General features: G+C 46.7%; 1 protein-coding gene across 5 annotated transcripts in view; it reads right to left on the bottom strand.

Annotated features, from left to right (window-relative positions):
• LOC121487991 (NADPH--cytochrome P450 reductase) overlaps positions 1-12,707 on the bottom strand; it is a 61,341-nt gene that overhangs the window by 27,814 nt on the left and 20,820 nt on the right. Inside the window, exons 1-2 of one of the 5 annotated variants that reach the window (XM_041750162.1) lie at positions 9,269-9,302; positions 8,258-8,346 (exon numbers count right to left, since the gene is read on the bottom strand). The exons of 3 other annotated variants lie outside the window; for them this stretch is intronic. In XM_041750162.1, the coding sequence (XP_041606096.1) occupies positions 8,258-8,346; positions 9,269-9,287 (108 nt within the window). In that variant the 5' untranslated portion in view covers positions 9,288-9,302. Of the gene's footprint in view, positions 1-8,257; positions 8,347-9,268; positions 9,303-12,707 lie in introns of those variants that run through there. One more of the 5 variants, XM_041750160.1, reaches the window with a different exon arrangement.

The following is a 12,707-nucleotide window of genomic DNA, read 5'->3' as shown; positions in this document are numbered from 1 at the left end:
TGTCTCTGTACCCCTGGGACCTTGGGCCACGAAAATAGCTTCTGCTAACTATGTCATTCAGAATGACCGCCTAGGGCTCTGAATCACATCGTTTGGGCTTGACCTCCGGGGTGCTGGAGACCTAGTAGATAAGGTTAGAAACGCAATGCTCCACGCCTCCAAGGCTGACTCCAGATACAAACCCTGCACACCAAGGCACCAAGGAGCTCCCCTGGTTGCTAATCCTCCATACATGTGGCCATGCACAGTTGCTGGGAGCACTGAACCCCTAGGACTCCAGTGGGCAAGGACAACTGGAAGCATGTGCCTGGTTTCTCCCAGTTTCAGCCCTGTGGAGCCTTTCCCTTTGCTGGTTTCACGCTACATCCTTCTGTCATAATAAACTGTAATGGGGGTAAAAGAGCTTTTCTGAGTTCTGTGAGTCCTGGTGAATCACTGACCCTGAGAGTGGTCCTGGGGACGCCAACCTCGTTCACTCCCTCGAAAGATGCCCAGCTGGCGCTGCTGCCACTGAAACCTGGCAGGGAAGCAGATCTGAGTCCATGAAGGTCAGTGTGGAGCACCTAAAGCCCCGGCAGCACACTTCTGCCTTTAATGAGGCCAGCTCAGCTCTGCAACCGCATTGCTCCATTTTACAATCACCGCTGTTACCAAGAGGGCTGTTTGCACCACAACCATGGCTCCCAGCCTCAGTGGGGAAGCCTTCCTCACATCTCATAAGCTCAGGCATGGGAGATTGCCTCACATCTGACTTCCATCCACTGTCCCTGCTGCTGGGAAACACCAGGGCCTCCCACACCCCCTCCAGCTGTACTCGCATCTGAGGGCCCGGGCACCAGCTCTGCCCTCCCTGGGCCTGCAGGGCATGGGCCCACTCCGAGCGGACCCTCGAACATGGCCCTCTGCCTTCTCATTCATCCGAGGTGCTTTTCTAACAGCCGAGTTCCTGCGATAATCTCAACGCATCCTCTTTGCTCTCTGATGCTACAGGACAAATTTAACTCTAGCACCCACACAGAGCACTGTTTATATTTAAGGATGAACTCACGCACGCTGAATATTTATTCAATGTTCGTTCAGCCCGTCTTCCTATTCAGCCCTGCCAGTGTTGTCTGGCACGCCCACAAGCCTTCTGTGTGTTTAGCTCTCACAGAACCATGGAGGGAGAGGACCCATCCCACAGAGTCATGCCACGTAGACCTTCTGAGTCCGGGCAACACAGGAAAGGCCCCGCCAGCATCCCTCATGTAGCAGCAGGCAGCCAATGTCACTTTCGTGTCTCACCACACTTCTCCCTCTCGGTCAGGTCACCCCAGCCCCTTTACTGAGAGGAGACTTGTAGCCATGAAGCAAAATGACCAGTGACTATTTCCTGACACATATGTGAGCTGCCTGCACCACCTGAGAAAGCTGGTCCCACAGGCACTTCCTGCAGGGATGGTGTGCTGGAGGGCAGGGGATCCACAGTCCCACCCATGCTACATTTGGTTCTAGCCGCCCAGGCCACTACCACAGACTCCTCAGGGGCCTGCTCCACACAGTAGCCAGAGGGAGCCTTTTTAAAAATATGCCAGATCATGTCCCTAAGCAAAGCCTCAGATGGCTCCATGTCGTACTTAGCACAAAATCTAAAGGCCTTAGCTGGTCTACAGGCTCCATAAGGTCTGGCCCCTCACCCTTCCTCACGCCTCACCAGTCACACTAGCCTCCCTGCTACCCCTCAAGCCTCCAGGTCTGCTCCTGCCTCAGGGCCTTTGCAAATGTTGATGCTATGGCCTGGACTCTGTTCCTCTAGTGATCTGTAGGGTTTTCTCTCCCTCTTCATTCAGGTCTCTGCTGGGATGTCACCATTTCAGAGAGGCTCTTCCTCAGTATAGTTTCTGGTTATTCTCCCTCCTTGAGCCCACTCACAGCACGGATCACTACCTGGCATTATGTTACCCGTTCTTCCCATTGGCCATCTCCCTGACTGCACGGTCAGCCCACAAGCACAGAGACTTCACATTGTTCATAGCCTGACAGATGGTGGGCACCTAATATCAACTTGAATAAATGAACAGGGGACGAGGCACCCGGGTGGCTCAGTGGTTGTGTGTCTGCCTTTGGCTCAAGGCGTGATCCTATAGTTCCGGGATCGAGTTCCACATTGGGCTCCCTGCGTGGAGCCTACTTCTCCCTCTGTGTCTCTGCTTCTCTCTGTGTCTCTCAGGAATAAATAAAATCTTTAAAAAACAAAAGATGAACACATGACTCTGGAGCAGGTGGGTTGGCAACACCTGTCACACAGATTACTGAGTGGCTTTACAACCTGCAAAGCATCACTACTGCAGTTTGCTGAGGCTTTGTTCACTCTCCTTCACTCTGGCTCTAATACTCGCATTTACTGCATCCTTCAGCATCCAGGCCGCTCGCCTCAAGCTCAGAGTAAGGACCCCATGCACTCTCGCACCTCACGGAAACGACTAGGTGCTGTCTGCTGGGATGCCGACTCCCTGCAGCATGCCAGGGTGGGGCTCTGGCCTTATGGCCCCACCAGAACGCGGGACAACATCAGTACTCAGGGGTCCCCAAAGCACTGAGAATGTCCCCAGCAGCACTGACTACAAGGCATAAAACTTCAGACAAGAGCTGCAGAGGAGCAGTAGAAGGACCAGGCGATCATTTTATCTGAGGCCTCCTTCTACTGTGGGGAACTGAAGGCTCCCAGGAGGTGTGCAGCTCACCCGAGTAAAAACTAGAAAGGGGCTCCAGCTTCCCAGGGGAGGCCTGTGCTCAGTACCCGTCTAAGCAGGATGACTCATCAGACACGGGTCTCTCCCCTGCTCTGCTGTGGGCTCCTGAACAAACAATAGTATTGTAGGTACCTCTGTGTCTGGCACATGGTGGAAAGGGAGGACTGGCAAGGAAGTTAAGGAAAATCCTTACCCCTATGCTTCACATACTAGGACAGGACCAGTGTACTTGGGGCTGAAGCCTTAAACAGGCTGTTAAACCATGATTTCCATACAGAGCCACTGTTTTCACATTGAAGCTCACACAGACACCCACCCATCTCCTCTGCTTGAGCCTCTGCATCCCTGCCCCAGTGCCTTTACATGTGTACAAGCTGCTTTTCCTTTAGTCGCTTCTGGCTTCAGACCTGGGGGTCTGACGACCTCAACTTGATCGTCACTCCCATGGGTCATACTTTCCTGGCATGGAGCTTGACACACAATCTAATGCTTGATAACTATCCACAGAATGGCTGGGGAGCCAATGAATATATTATGACCGACGAAATGTAGAATTTGCATGCACTGGTAACACAAAACGAGCAGACTGAAGAGAAATCTGGGGCTGGTAGTGTGCCCACGTGGTAATCCACTAGGAGAGACACTGCCAAACTTCCTTGGTTCACAGAGCCCCCGGTATCTTGGTAAAATTTCCATGGTATCCCCAGGCCCAAAAAAGAATATCTAACAGCTCTATATATGAAGTAGTTAGGTCCAAATCACCACTGAAATCCCAGCTTGGCAAAGATACAAGTCATCCAAAGAAAGGCAGCAAGATCTTGTTAAAAATCGTGAAGCAACACAAGCTGGTATGCTTCATGTGGAGTTTGACAGATGGGACTTCCACTGCATTGGTAAATTAGGAACCTCTGCCCGGTCTGGTATAAAATCACTCTCCTCTGCTATGGAAATATTCTGATGAGAACATTTTGGACGTCCTGCCTGACAAGTGTCCTCCGAGTCAAATGTGCCAGGGTGACAGTCTATTGAAGACACTCCAAGGAGACTTGGAGAGCCCTGTGTCCTCTTTCTCCCCTGGAAGGGTCTTTAATCTGTAGATTGTTTCTTCTTTCCACATTTAGGGAAAAGGAGGAACACTGAACAATGCAGAGCTTTTGGGGCCAAATGCAACATTTGTCAGCAAGAGAAACTAAAACAAAACCAAAAATGAAATGTACATGTTTAAACAGAGCAATTTCTTAACTAGAGCAGGCCCTGCCACCAGCTGGCTGGGACTCCGAGCAAACCCCTTACAGGCTTTCATGTTCTCATCTGGAAAATTAGTTACAGAAAAAAGGGCAGATCAAAAGACCAGCCAATTAGGTCCTGCTACCCTGAACAGACCATATCATATTTGACCTTTTATTATAAATTAGGTCTGTACACAGTTTTCATTTTTATTATAAAAGACAATATACATATGGGAAAGGACATACATAAACGGCTAGACATATAAGAGAGAAACCATTCCTCCTGAATTTCAACAGTTGATGCTGCGGGCCAAGGGCAACCCATCCCAGCACTTCTGAAAATCCAAACAAGGCAGAAGGGCCCTTTCTCTATCTGACTGTTTACAACACTGCAGGATAAAATCATCCTCTAGGAAGTAATTGCGGCTCTGCATTTATTGTATGCAATTTCTGATCAGTAAACAAGACTGATCAAGCAACTTGGCACTCGACAAGCGCTCGACACTGGGGTGAGCGGCCTGAGCAAGTGATGTCGTTGGTCCCTTTGGCATGCAAGTCACCCAGTGGCAAACAGTCGCCAGTGACAACTGCTTAGCATCCACCCCCAGCCGCAGTGGGAACAGCATCTACTCACGTTCACAAACCTCTGCCAAGGATTAGTGGTTTCAAGATGAGGGGAAACTTTCAAGGCAGCTGAGCCTGCTTGAGCCTGATAGCTTATCTTCCAGAGACAGGAATGCTCAGGGGAAGGGCCTCCCCAAGAAAGCCGTGGAACAGATTCTTCTCTAGCTAGCATGCCCACAAAAGTTTATCCTCCAAACCAAGACACATCTGGGTGGATATCTTTGGATTTACCATTTTTCCGGTTCATTCGGCTTCTTGAATCTGTAGGCTGGAGGCCTTCCAGCCACTGTTTCTCTGAATACCTTTTTGGCCCACCCTCTTTCTCCTCTCCTGGAACTACAATGACGTAGATATGTTTTGTGACTGGTCCCCCAAATCCCTGAGGCTCAGATCACTTTTTTCAGTCTGTCTAGTTTCTCTCTGTTGCTTGCCATTAATTGTGTAATTCTGCTATTCTATCCTCACTCTGTCTTCACCATGCTACTATGGAGCCATCCAGAGCTTTCAATTTTCACTATGGTATTTTTCAGTTCTAAGATGTCTGTTTGGCTCTTCTTCACATCTTGTATGATTCCAACATCAACATCACCTTAATGTTAATGTTGATTTATTTTTTCTCATTCAAGTTGACATTTTCCTAGTTTTTAGTATGGTGATTTGGGATTGTATCCTAGACAATCTGGGAATAATGTTATACTCTGAATCTTATTAACATCCTCTCTTTTATCAGTCACCATGAAGGTGGGGGATGGAGGGTGCCAACTCACTGCTGTCATTTGCAAGCGTGTCCCAGTAGGTATAACACCTCAGGGAAAAATTGAGTTCTGAGGAAAGGGAAGACAAGATGGTCCTACACAAAGAGGGGGCATCCAGGGACTAACACATGAGCTGAGTCATGAAAAATTACCTGGGTCCACCAGCCAGATAAGGAAGCTAGGAGAAGTTAGATAAAGGAAGCACATTTAAAGGCCTGGAATATGGACTAGCAGAGGCAATAGAATCTAGTGTGACTCAACTGTGGTATGATGGATGCATTTGTGTGTGTGGTGCAAAGGTGTTCAGTAAGAGATAAGCCTTTTGAAATACACTGAGACCAGTGTGCAGAGGGCCCAGGAGCCCTCTACATGTCTGGGGTCTTTGGGCCCTGGGCAGCCAGGGACAACCAGGCAGGGATGTGGTATGATTACCACTATGTCACAGGTGGGAACCTGGACAACAGTGCTTCTTCCCACCATGTCAACACAATCATGAGGCTTTGACCAAGTCATCCTACCTTAGGACATGCCCTGGCCAATGTTCCACAGTGGACAATAAGTGCCCCCAGCTGATGACCTTTCTGCCTATGTAACAGGGCCTGTGGGTGTGGTGTGGTGTGGAGACACATGACTGGCACTGTGTCTGATGCAATAATGTAAAAGAGGAAGGAAGCCAGGAAAACTGATGTGTGAAAGTATGACTTGGCAAGAAGCAGGCAGGAGAGCCAGCATCACTCAGCACAAATTGAGCTGACCAAGCCTCATGGGAACAGACCACTGGAACTGCAGCTGGCACAGAGAGCTACGTGGGCTGGTTTCTACCACCCCCTCTGGGGCTGTGGCCACCTGGCCTAAACTCCAAGTGGAGTGAACCCACAGCTCCCTACACCCTTGGTAAATACTTCAGGGCTTTTTGTGGGCCTACTTAGTAACACCATTAAAAGTTAGCACAGGATGATATATGGGCACAACATACTTCCCAGAAGTTCTGTGAGGTAATAGAAAAAAATATATGTATTAGTCTCTCCCCCTGGTTGCTAGGATAGAGCTCCTAAAAGCCTTGTAATTTCCTAAGTGGTAAGAGCATTTGGAGCACCTTTTGTTCTAATGTGGTTCTTGGTAGGCTCCTAGATGGGATATGGTGACCAAACAGACCAAACCACAGTTAGCAGCTTGGAACTTTCAGCCCTGCCCATCCCTTTCTCCAGAGAGGGCAGAGGGGCTAGAAGTGGAGTTAATGACTGATCATGGCTACTGAGGAAGCCTCCACAAAGATCCTAACAGTACAAAGTTCAGAGAGCATCCAGGCCCCTTCCCAGTCCTCATCTTACATATTTCTCCATCTGGTTGTTCACCTGTATCCTTTATCGTGTCCTTTAATAAACTGGTAAATGTTAGTGTTTCCCTGAGTTGTGTGAGCTGAACCTGAGGAGAGTATTACAGGGAACCCTCATTTATTGCTGATTGATCAGAAGCACAGGTGACAGCCTGGTCTTTGGCAGTCCCACGGCACTGAGTCCTTACTCTGACACCAGCTCCAGGTAGACAGTGTCATAACTGAGTTAAGCTGTAGGATACCCAGTTGGTGTCACAGAATCATTTATTGTGGGGAACACCCCACCACCACCACATCTGGGGTCAGAAGTGCTCTGTGTGGCAGTAATGTCAGAGTAAATGAGACACCGGAGAAAGCATCATGCTTTCCTAATATAAGTTCATACCAGTTCATTCTCCTGATTAACTGCCTCAATTAATTTTGAATACAAAGGAGGAAAAGAGAAACACATGAAACTGGAGGACTTGCCTTAGTTCAAGTTCTGGGGAGAACAATTCTGAAGTTTACTCTGCCTCTCGAGCATCAGCAGGAATAAGGAATGACAAGCTGATGTGAACCCCCAAAGAGCAATCAGAACCCTCCCTATGCAGGGCATGTTTCAGTTCACACAACGTGTCCGTGCAGCAAGCCTCAGCAGGGACAATGACATTGCCTCCATGTTTTACAGAAATGGGAATTGGTGGACCAAAACCAGGATGGCCTCCCCAAACACTGAGGGCTCATGAAGAGAGTTAGGGCTCCATGCTTAGCACCAAAGACAAACTGGAACACAATCAGAAAGAGTCCCCAAGATGGAGTGGTCCCCAAAACAAGCCACATGAGAAATAGTACAGGAACTGGAGATATTTACCCTAAAGACAAGATTCAGAGGCAGCAGGCCCATCCCTTCTTTGGGTAGTCAGAAAATAGAGGAAGAAGAGGGCCCTAAGGGCACAAGTGAGCCTGGGTAATGGAGGACAGAGATTTACATACTGTCCAAGAACTTTCTATTAAAGGTGTCTGAAGATAGAATGAGCTGTAATGCAGGGCTCTGATCACAGATGTATCAACAGGAAGCCAGGTAACTTAATGACAGAGTGCCTGCCACCCCAGGAGCCAGTGACACAGACCAACCAAGTGTATATTCGTTAAACCGGACTCGCTGAGGTTGGTGACCATGCTGGGGCGGGGGGGGGGGGGTGTGCAAGCTCCAAGTCTCTGACCTGAATTAATAAATACTGGTTTTCTGGGTCTCTTTCACTGAACCCTTTGAAACACACAAACACACAGGGTTCTAGTTCACGGTCAGCAAAAGCAGACAAGACACAATGATAGGGGATCCCATGGTTCAGCCTAAGGACTCAGGAAACAGGAAGAGAAACAGGGAGGCTCAGAACAGAGCTCTGAAAAAGGCACAAAGGGGGACATGCTAACTCTGGATTAAAAAACACGGGCCCCAAGAAGAGTGTGCATCACATAGAGTAGGGCTTGCAGCTTTAACAAGGAGATAACAAAAATAATCAATTAAAAATCAGGGTAAATGAGGCTCCTGGTTCCCCAGGCACACCAGCACCACGTCTGCGTGGTGCTTTTCCTACCCACCTCGGTTTGCAGACACAAGAGGCTCCTCCTCCCTGATGGTCCTTTTGCTGCTCCTCTGTCTGCAAGCGGGAAGCCTAGGAATCTGTAAACTGTGGCGGAAAGAAAAGGGAATTCCAGACTCCACGCTGAGGAACCATTTGTGCCCAGAAATTCCAGCCTCTGCCTGACAGCCTCCAGCCACAGGGGTCTCACCGCCTCCTGTCCTAGCCTCCCCCTGCTCAAATGCTATTTGCTAAAGGATAAAAGGCCAGAAGCTGACCAGCCACACAGCTGTTTTCTCTCTAGATCTTTCCCTCATTTCTTCCACATGTAAATATATCACACATATGCATACATATACACATTCATACAAAAAGTAGATAAAATGTACTGTTGATCCTTGAACATCACGAGGGGTAGGGGCACCAATGCCCCACATAGTCAAAAATCCATGTGTAATTTTTGATCCCCCCCAAAACGTTTCTACTACAAGCCTACTGTTGACTAGAAGCCCTACCAATAAGAATAATCAACACACTATGTAGGTAAGAATTCTATACTGAATTCTTACAGTAACATAAGCCGGAGAAAAGAAAATATCATTAAGAAAATCATAAGGAAGGGGCGCCCAGGTGGCTCAGTCATTAAGCATCCAATTCTTGATTTCAGCTCATATCATGATCTCAGGGTGGTGAGATCCATCCCTGTATCAGGCTCTGAGCTGAGTGCAGAACCTGCTTAAGATTCTCTCTCCCTCTGCCCCTCCCACCTCTGCTCTTTCCCTCTCTCAAAAAAAAGAAAAAGAAAGAAAGAAAGAAAATCATAAGAGGATATAGGATATATATTTAAAGTACTGTGTATTTACTGAAAACAATCCATATATATGTGGACCTATGCAGTTTAAACCCATGTTGTTCAAGGGTCAGCCGTATTCTATTTTGTGAAACATTTTTCCAGTTGCTGGAGGGTCCTTGATAATGATATTTTCCTTGGCTGCCCAACAGTCCACTGATTTGCTGTACCATTACTTACTTCCCTGTTCTTCATTCATTAAAATAGGCTTGATCACTTAAATACATATGGTCATGCGAGAAAAAGACGAGGAAAACACTTCCCACTGTGCAGCAGTTCACACTCTGGTCAAGGAAACACAGATAACACTGTAGTTAAATGTGAGGATTGCTGTAAAAACCAGTGTTTACGGAGTGCTGTGGGGACAGAGAGGAAGAAACAGCCTGTCCCAGGGACATGGAGGAAGACACCAGGGCTCCCTGGGCTGTTGCCAATTTTCCATGTTGCTGGCGACTCACAGCCTGGGGGTCCATCATAAGCAGGCACTGGGCCTAGTCATGGCTAGGCTCAGCTGGCCCAGAAGTTACTGTTACCTCTTTCTAGGCACTGAGGTCAGAGCTCCGATGGGTTTAAGTGGTTGGTCTGAGGCCACACAGCCAGCAAGTAGTGGAGCCTGAATTAAAAATGTGTGTCTGTTTTTCTGAGGTCCACTCTGATGTCTGCTCTAAATAGTAAGAAAAGCATCTTGAAACAGAAACCTTTCCTCTTTTGAAAAAAATCCTTCAATTCTTAAGAAGATTTGAATTTTTATAACTCTTGATACAAAACGTTGCTCTCACATACCATCAAGTCTAGCCAGACTGATGAGTGAAGAAAAGACAAGACGGCGTAAATTGCCAATACAGGGAAGCAGAGTGTGGAAAGCGTTAGATTCTGCACAGATTAAAAATATAACAAGGGAAATTTTGACCAACTTGACATCAACATTTGATAATTTCGATAATGTATCTACATTTTTCAGTAGACATACACAACCAGGGCTCAACCTAGAGAAACAGCTTACTAAGATGATTCAGATTAGCAGTTAAAACCTTCAATAAGAGGGAACTCCAGAAGCAGACAGCTTTACCGATAAAGTCTACCAAATATTTGAGGAAGACATTACACCAGTTCTCTACAAATTCTTTCAGAAAATAGAAGGCTGCCCTACTTGTTTTATGAGACTTGTATTACCCTGATATCAAAACCAGACAGACAGTACAAAAAAGGCTGTTGGCCAATACAGCTTTGGGGCAAGAGTCATGAGTGGGAGACACAAGGAAAGCTACTGGCATGGCAGACAATGTGTAGAATCCTGCTCTGGGGTGGTAGCTGCAGAGAGGCTATTTATGCAAAAATTTCCCAAATTGTGCACTGAGGGTCTGTGCCCTTTACTGTATGTAAGTTATGCTGCAACATAACTGTGTGTCCACAATACAAAAGCACATGTGCTCTGACCCCAGTGATGGAAAAATATGTACATGTATGCATAAAATGGTGTGTGAGAGGATTGTCACAGAAACAGTATCTCAGGGATGAGATTTTAATTTTTTCCCTCACTTCCTAACATATTATTTGCTTGGTTTTTAAAATAACAGTTGTGTGCTATTTACTCAATCAGAAGAATATCTGAAAGCTGTTTTCTCATGGAAAACGAATGCCCAGCTCTCGGGGTCCAGTGATTCTCTTCTTGGGCTGTACCTCTCACTGGGACCAGGGGAACATTTGAGGCAGCACTGTTGGGAACGGCCCCAACCTGGATGCTTAGGTTTTTAATTCCAAACAACGGAATTCTATGCAGCAGTTAAAAAATAAGTAGGTGAACGGGATCCCTGGGTGGCGCAGCGGTTTGGCGCCTGCCTTTGGCCCAGGGCGCGATCCTGGAGACCCGGGATCGAATCCCACATCAGGCTCCCGGTGCATGGAGCCTGCTTCTCCCCCTGCCTGTGTCTCTGCCTCTCTCTCTCTCTATGACTATCATAAATAAATAAAAAAATTAAAAAAAAAAAAAGTAGGTGAAGAAGCCTGGGTGGCTCAGTCAGTTAAGCAGCCGACTTTTGATTTCAGCTCAGATCATGATCCTGGGTATCCTGGGATAGAGCCCACGTCGGGCTCCACGTTCAGTGGGGAGACTGCTTGAGATTCTCTCTCCTTCTGCCCCTCTCCCAACATTCATTCTCCCTCTCTCTCTCAAATGAATGAATAAATCTTTAAGAAAAAATAAGTAGGTGGAACTATAGTACTCTCACTGAAAGACTGCCAAAACATACTGAATTAAAAAAAAGAGTTATATCCTCATGATGAGACCATTAATAAGATAAAAGAAAAAGTATATATTTCTCCAGGAAAGTGACCCATAGTGACTTCCTCTAGGGAGTGTCTGCAATTAGAGGGGGTTGGTGGGTGTCTAACGTGCCTTTGCTTCGTCTGTCCTTTCCTAAAGAGACGGCTGGTATTCATGGTATTCACGTGTTACTTCAGAAACTAAAAATAAATACACAGCAGCTGGGTCTCTTACTGATGAAGAAGGGAGCCGCAAATGTGGATAAAGAGAAGGAAAGTGGCGGTGTGCAAGAGAATGGGAGGTGTGAATGCAGGTGGATGTGTGCATGTGTGGATTGTATCTCCTATCTATCTCCCAGACCCTGGATTCTAACTAAACGCTGTTCTCCATTAAAAGGAACCAGGGCTCCTTGGAGGAATGGCGGACCCCAGAACTGGTACAGGAGAACCAGTGACTGAGCCTGGATCACCTTGCTGTGCCAATGAATAAAGTAGTACCCAAAGAATGACAGGGGATGATGTGTCAAAAGGAAACAGGGTCCTAGAAGAGGTTTCCACCGGCCAAATCTGGGACAGTCTCAGCACCGAGATAAATACCAGGGTGACAGATTATAACCATGAGCACAAACAGCACACAAATCAATACTGATATAAATATATAAATGGATACCCAGATGAATAAAAAAAAAAGGTTATTCGTTATAGAATACCAACTAATAAAATGAAAGACTTAGAAAACCACCAATTGGCAACCTCTATATTAATAACCATTTCAGGCAAGGATCATGAGTGCTAAATCTTGTGGGTCAAAGTTTGATGAGAAGTTCACCAATTACATAGGGGAAAACTGCCTCCCTCTACGGAGGGCAATCTGGGCTGACACCACCATAACCAAGTGATCAAAGGTAACGGCTCTAATACTGGGACAAAGTGACATTGCCCACCACCTGCTATGGTGCTCCAAAGGACACAGCACTATTTCCGTGCTATTCTGCCAAAAATATAGTCTGAATCTTATCATTGTCTTATCAGCAGGACAAATCCATGCTGGGGGACATACTACAAAGTGATGGCCTGACTTTTTGGAAAATGTCAAGGGCAAATATTATACAAAAATAATGATCTGCTTTGGGGCATAGAAGAGTGGCTACAGTTACAGTTAAATGCAACCTTGGGCCAGAGAAAAGAAAAAGGAAGAAAAGATTTTTTATAAAAGACACGAATGGAAAAATATGAATAAATTTCACATTCAGAAAAACAGTGGATCAGTGTGAATTTCCTGATAGGAATTACTGTACTTAAGAAAACATCCTTGAATTTTATAAAACACTGAAGTACTTAGGGGTAAATGAGCACC

This window comes from Vulpes lagopus, chromosome 3 (assembly GCF_018345385.1).
Source record: "Vulpes lagopus strain Blue_001 chromosome 3, ASM1834538v1, whole genome shotgun sequence".
NCBI lineage: Eukaryota > Metazoa > Chordata > Mammalia > Carnivora > Canidae > Vulpes > Vulpes lagopus.
Note: the sequence above shows the minus strand (reverse complement) of the source record. Positions and strands in the feature narration are given on the sequence as shown.